Source organism: Argiope bruennichi, chromosome 9, assembly GCF_947563725.1.
Source record: "Argiope bruennichi chromosome 9, qqArgBrue1.1, whole genome shotgun sequence".
Lineage (NCBI taxonomy): Eukaryota > Metazoa > Arthropoda > Arachnida > Araneae > Araneidae > Argiope > Argiope bruennichi.
The window spans coordinates 86,638,182-86,645,714 of NC_079159.1; the positions used below are offsets into that span (position 1 = coordinate 86,638,182).

General features: G+C 30.8%; 1 protein-coding gene across 1 annotated transcript; it reads right to left on the reverse strand.

The window, feature by feature from the left end:
• Nucleotides 1–5,770: 5,770 nt before the first annotated feature.
• On the reverse strand, nt 5,771–7,176 carry LOC129984768 (ankyrin-3-like). Its single transcript, XM_056094722.1, has one exon. It carries the CDS (start codon nt 7,045–7,047, stop codon nt 5,794–5,796), a length of 1,254 nt encoding a protein of 417 aa, XP_055950697.1. The 5' UTR covers nt 7,048–7,176; the 3' UTR covers nt 5,771–5,793.
• Between the last annotated feature and the right edge of the window lie 357 nt (nt 7,177–7,533).

Consider the following 7,533-nt stretch of genomic DNA (forward strand, 5'->3'; position numbering starts at 1 on the left):
TGCTCATGAAAATCTAGCAAATACTCACTTTTTGTCGTATCAGTAAATGCTACAATTAAACAAAAGATGTCCTCATTTGATAAATACTTACACAGCAGGCCAATCTTAATAATTTTCGAAAATGCTGTGAAGTATTCCATTGCAAAAGGCTTAATACAATATTTCTCATGAATGTAGTCTTCCAATACTGCATACATTGTTGACTTCGTCATGCGGTTTAATATATAACACAGATATACCGGATAGTTTCCAGTGAGTAACTTTTCAACAACAGGTTTATAAATCTGTAATATCGGATCATCAAATCCAGGTTTAGCAGCACATTTACTAAAAAAATCAAAAACTGTCAACTGATTCGCAATAATATCGCTTTTCATGTAGTCAATCTCGTCCCAGCACTTGTTCAGAAATCGCCACAGCTCAGGGAATTGTATTAATTTATTTGTCAACAGTTCTTTCAAACTGTAATTAAATGCGACTACTTTTAAACATGTGCAAGCAAATTCAATAGACTGCGATTTTATGATAATATCCAATGGAGTCTGACAGTCCCCAGCCATTGTAAGAAGATTGGCTTGTTTCAGAAGAAGGGCAACTACAATGCGGTGATTGCAATGAAAGAGGGCATGATGCAAAGGTGTTTGTCTGAAAGAGTCTGAAGTATCCACAATCGCATTCTTATTGAGCAACATCTTTACAATCTCTAAATTATCATTTTTAATAGCCCACATTAGTGGAGTTTGGTGGTAATTATCAGTTGCGTCAACATTTATGAGTCTATGATTCAACAGCTTTTTAATTATATACATATCAACAGCTAGCCCACGGAGACTGAATATAGGGCTAGCATTTTTATTGATAGCGTAATGCAAAGCTGTAATTCCGCGACGGTTCTTCTGGTTGATAGAAATCTCCGTTTGTAAAAGTAAGTCGACAACTTTGCGCTTTCCACATATTACTGCGAAATGCAGAGGCGTAGAGAAAGAGGCGTCCAATCTACATACATCAGCACCGGCATTAATTAACTCTTGCACAATTCCTGGGTTATCGTAGATGCCTTTAGCTGCTATATGAAGTAGTGTATCCCCGCTAGAATCTGTGAGATTTGGATTCTTTCCTTTGGCCAATTCCTTTCGAAGCAATTCGATGTTATCATCACTTATAACGAGGTCAAGTAAAAGTCTGTCTTTATAATCCATGAGATGTATAGGTAAAAAGTGGAGTTTTATGAATTTATATAAAATATTTTCAGTTTGAATTGTTAATGATTAAAAATAAATTTTACATTTAAAAAAGCATTAGCAACTTTACAAGCATTCAACTTTTTTGAACGGGCGAAATTTTGAAGAAGGTAAAATATGACAATGTACATTCACAACAAATCAAATGTACAATAGAAATATTTTAACCATACTAAATATTATCTGCGAAAGAAGTTCTTATAAGTTTTGTTCAATTCAGTTCAGTTGAGCTTCGAGATCTTTGTAGCGTTCACATGAGACCAAATATTGTACGAAACAGAAGTTCACGCCTACTCAAGGAAGGCAATGGAAGGATGGTAAATAGTTGTCCCGTTGAGACAACCATATACCATTATCCTATTGCGGTCAGATGATGTTCCTGAGGTAGGTTTGACCTTCTATTAGTTATACCAGTTGGCCTCGAGTGAATGTTGCTTCATGCTTACCATTCGGCCACTTTTTCTCCATTGATTTCAAATCCTAATAAAAATTGCTTTAGTGTTATGAATTGAGAAGAAGCTTGGCAAAAATCGTATAATGAGAATTCAAACCTGAACTTAAAACGTCATAAAGGAAAAAAAAATGAAAGATAAAGCTAAATTCATGCAAAGCATGAAGAAACAAAAATAGAAATATAAAAAGATTGGCCCACGAAATTTAAGAATTAACAAGAAATTCGTTGCTGACATTGGTTTTCCTCGAAAATCCATTCACTACAAAACTGACGTAAAGCGTCTTACCCTGGAGGCCAAGGTCAGTTCACATTTGAAGCACACACTATGAAGTATCTGATAGCCAGCAATTTTCCTACATACACTTAGTACAAGATATCTGGGTGGATGCGATAAAAAAAATACTAAGAGAAATAAAGTGAACCATTTCCAATTCGCTTCAACAAGTTGTTCGTGGAAGTTTAAATTTTTTTTATAGGACAAATGACACGATTTTATTACAAGCAGGAAATTTAGGTGAAATGGTCAGACCAAACCTATATAATTTTTTTTTATTGAGTGGGGAAATTCCAGTGCGATAATGTGAGAACTTTCACACTTTCTTTCTAGATGTTTAAGTTTGATGCTTTGGAGAAAATGATTTATTGTAGTTACCTCCTTTTCATTCTTTAAACTGGAACTAAAATAATCTTTATTTTGCCGGTTCCCAAATATCATGCTTCAAAATTTTGATATAATTTATATATTGTTTAAGAACGACTTTGAAATATAAGGACAATTACATTTTCCTATTCAATTTCCACTGAGCCGTTTAAACTTCCATAATCATTATGAGCTATATCTACTTATACCATGATCCGTCAAAATGACAGCTTTAGTAGTTAATATTTTATGGATCATCTTTGCAATGATGGACATCACAATACAAGTTTGCATCATTTATACACCTCTTTCAAAGGTTTTCTGGAAAAAAAATTGAGTTACATCATTTATAAGAAATTAATTGATGGATCCAAAGTGTTTGGCAGCCGTTATAATGGGATCTATTTTATTCTGATTATGATTTAGTTTAGAACAAAAAACTATAACTAGATATTCTATAAATACAAGTACAAACTCTATTTGGGATTTTTTTACATTAAAATTACATTACATTACGGAACTTCCAATAAATTCCCTGCACTTTTATTTAAAATGCTATTTAAGTTTGGAACCAAATTATTAATTCGAATTCGAAAACTTTCATTTAGCTTTCCTGCAATGAAGTATTTGCAAATAATTCCTTTTAAACGTAATTAAAATGAGTGTCTTTAATTTTCCAATTTCAAGTTAGCAGTTGTATGCTAAAAGTTTATAATATATTCTTGGTTTAAGAACTCTGAATTAACTTAACTGTATAAGTAAAAAATATTTAAAAAGAATGAATTCGAAATTCAAAAACTTTTCAGTTGTTGTTTATTGAAAAGTCAACCAATCTTAATAATTATATTACTCGAAAGCTCTTATAATTTTCAAAGAGCAGAATATTCCAAGAATGAGACTCGAATTGCATTCTGGAGTCACTTATTAAATGCTTTTAAACCTCCTCAAAGTAATGGTTTTCTTACGGTGTCCATTAAACATACTGAAACTCCGAAGGCATCTGCAATTTTAGTCAAATATGATCCGTCTTTCTTTAATCTTTCGAAATTTCTGTTTATAAATTTCATAAATTATTTCCACTGAATGTAAAGACAAAAATATCATAAATTTTAATAAAATAATTTGATTTTTTTACAACGTATTTTTGGAAAAAATGAACTTTGAAACTTCCGAATATCAATTTATAAGCGTAACTAAAATTTTACTCGATTAATGGATGAGTCAAACAAAAAAAGGAATTATATCTTGCAAGTTAGCATTTAGAAACCAGATGACATTTTAGGAAAAATAATTATGCTATGTTTGAATTGATATCAGAATTGAAATTCTTATAAATAACGTTCATGCGTACTTGCAGAAAATTAGCTATTGGTTATAAAATACAATTCCATTTAATTGATACATTCCTAATTACATGATCTTCGGCGGATAGAAATCAATACTCAAATCTGATACTAGTAAAGGAAAAAGCGATGAAGTGTGAAGTTTAGAGGCTAATGCATTCCAGCTATAAAAATATTTTTACAAATTGTGCACTTCTTAGCCACGTCCCTTCAAAAATTATAACAATATGGAAATCATTTACAGTCTCTGGCTGAAATAATTATTAGTTCCCATCTTAATACAATTCATATTAGGAAAAAACATCTGCAAATTCACGTGAACCTTCTGTCATTTTTTCAACCAAAAAATCTTATTTTCAATGATAGTGTAACAGTCTTCACATTGGAAAATTATAATTTTTATGACAATGTTTAGTTATGAAGCAAATAATGCAATAGTTTTTTTACCAAATTCGTAATGAATATTAAGATTGACAATTTATCTCTTCGAAAGTACAGATTTCATCGGGAATGTTTAATCATTAACAACAAATAATATGCAAGTTTCCACACTTTACCGTAATAATTTATCTCAGCCTTCCCATATTCTGCATAAAATAATAATATGACATAATTATGTAATAGAAGATATATACATATATATAAATGTCAAATTATTATATCTATGAAAGGAACACGATGTATTCCAAATTGGAACAATGCTATTTTTATACTAATATAGATAGCATAAAGATTTGCAATTCAATTGAAATTTTTGAACATGCGACCCCTATGACCTATTCATTTCTACAGACACCAACGCACATATGACGATTTGAATAAGTTGTGTACGATCAACCCTTGCACAATGAAGTCTCGCTCCTCGAATGTGTTAAGAATAAAAGGAAATTCTCATAAAATTTATTGATTACCATGTGCTCTGACTTTTGTTACTAAATCAGACTTTTAAATCAAACAACCTAAATTTTCTTTTAGTCCCTTAATCGAAAGGTATCTGAGAAATTTAATTATCATATTTTACTTATTTGTTATATTTTGATGTTAGGTTGAAAATGAATCCAAGACTAAATCGAAGAAAGATTTTAAAATGTCTCATCAAAACAATAATAGTCAATAATTATAGGACATCAACTGCTGGCAAAACAGAATATATTAAAAATGAAATCTATGATCGCAAATTTCAAGTTATTATGTGGGAACATTATTATTTTTAAGTCATTATTTGTCTTAATTAATTTCATTCATTTACTAGTTCAAAACAGTTTGAAACATTCACGAGACTTCTCTCTCTCTATATATATATATTATAATAAATTTTTTAAACTTTCATTTTTAATTTTTCTAGCTAGCAAATAAAGTTTTGGAGCTGGACCGATTTTGACATGAAAAAAACTTATCGTTTTTCTAAATATCGAAGCATGCGTAATCTGATAATCTCGTGAACGTTTAAAACCGGTTTACACTGATTAATGACATAAATCATTAAGACAATTCGTAAAAAATCTGAGAATTAATAATTTGGAAATCACGTTGTAACTTTAATTGGCGATAAATCGCAAAATGGGAAAACTTCCTGAATTATTTTCCAATAACCATAAAGAAGAAAAATTGATGCCTCAAAAGCGATAAATTGGCAATTTGTTGCGTACGCATTTTGATACTTGTAACACCTCAATCCGAAAAAACATGTTCTCACATGATAAAATACTTCGTTTGATTAGTACTAATGTTTTTCCTATTGGCACACGCTATATTCACGATGTTGTCCGACATTTTTAATAACCTCTTATTACAAAAAATATATACCAATAATTAAAGTGATTGAGTTAATTAAAAATCAATACTTTATAGATTGAAAATGAATTAATATAAATGAAAACTCAGTACAAATGAAAAAGCCTTTATTATATACCGTTACTCCACATTTAAGAGTTTGTCAAAATCAAATATTTCATAAAAATATATAAGAAAATTAATTTTTTCAAATTCATAAAGCAAGTAAGAAATTTAACAATGAAATAGATGCAAATAAAATTTTCCATTCTTAAGTTTCTCTAAATATATGTAAAAATACAGAAGAAAATTCTTTCGTAAATGACAATTGATATTAAAATTTTAAAAAAAATGTTTATCAGGAAAAACAGCCCATAAATCATTCAAATACCACTCATGCTCATGAAAATCTAGCAAATATTCACTTTTCTTTGTCTCAGTAAATGCTACAATTAAACAAAAGATGTCCTCATTTGATAAATACTCACACAGCAGACCAATCTTAATAATTTTCGAAAATTCTGTAAAATATTCCATTCTACAAGGCTTATTACAATATTTCTCATTAATGTAGACTTCTAATACTAAATACATTGTTGACTTCGACATGCGGTTAAATATATAACTCAGATATTCCGGATAGTTTCCAGTGAGTAACTTTTCAACAACAGGTTTATAAATCTGTAATATCGGATCATCAAATCCAGGTTTAGCAGCACATTTACTGAAAAAATCAAAAACTGTCAACTCATTCGCAATAACATCGCTTTTCATGTAGTCAATCTCGTTCCAGCATTTGTTCAGAAATTGCCAAAACTCAGGAGATTTTATTAATTTATTTGTCAACAGTTCCTTAAAACTATAATTAGATGCGATTACTTTTAAACATGTGCGCGCAAATTCATCCCATTCCAAATTTGTGATAATATCCAATGGAGTCTGACCGTCTCTAGCCATTGTAAGAAGATTGGCTTTTTTCAGAAGTAGGGTGACTACAATGCGGTGATTACGATAAAACAGGGCATGATGCAAAGGTGCAAGTCCGAAAGAGTCTGAAGTATCTACACTCGCATTCTTATTGAGCAACATCTTTACAATTTCTAAATGATCATTTTTAATAGCCAATATAAGTGGCGTTTGGTGGTAACTATCAGTTGCGTCCACATTTATGAGTCTATGGTCCAACAGCTTTTTAATTATATACATATCAACAGCTAGCCCAGGGATATTGGATTTAGGGCTAGCATTTTTATTGACAGCATAATGCAAAGCTGTCATTCCGTGTTGATTCTTCTGGTTGATGGAAACATCCGTTTGTAGAAGTACATCGACAACTTTGCGTTTTCCACATATAACTGCAAAATGCAGAGGTGTGGAGAAGTAGCGGTCCAATCCACATACATCAGCACCAGCGTTAATTAACTCCTGCACAATTCCTGGGTTATCGAAGATACCTTTCGCTGCTATATGAAGTAGTGTTTCCCCGCTAGAATCTGTGAGATTTGGATCCTTCCCTTTGGCCAATTCCTTTCGAAGCAATTCGATGTTATTATCTTTTAAAACAAGGTCATATAAAAACCTGTCGTTGTAATCCATGAGATGTACAGGTAAAAAGTGGAGTTTTATAAATTTGTATAAAAATTTATCAGATTGATTTGTTAATGATTAAAAATAAATTTTTACATTGAAAAATGCATTAGCAATTTCACAGTTCTTTTAACACATGACATTTCGAAGAAGGTAAAATATGACAATGACCATTCACAACAAATGAAATATAAAACAAAATTATTTTAACCATAATAAATATTATAGGCGAAAGAACTTCTCATAAGTTTCGTTCAATTCAGTTCAGTTAAGCTTCAAGATCTTTGTATTGTTCACATGAGTTCACGTCTACTCGGGAAAGCAATGTAAAACTTAAAACGGCATAAAGGAAAAAAAATGAATCATAAAACTAAATTCATGCAATGCATGAGGAAAAAAATACAAAGATTAAAAGCTTGACCAACGAAATTTAAGAATTAACAAGACATTCGCTGCCGACATTGGTTTTCCTCTGAAATCCATTCACTACAACAC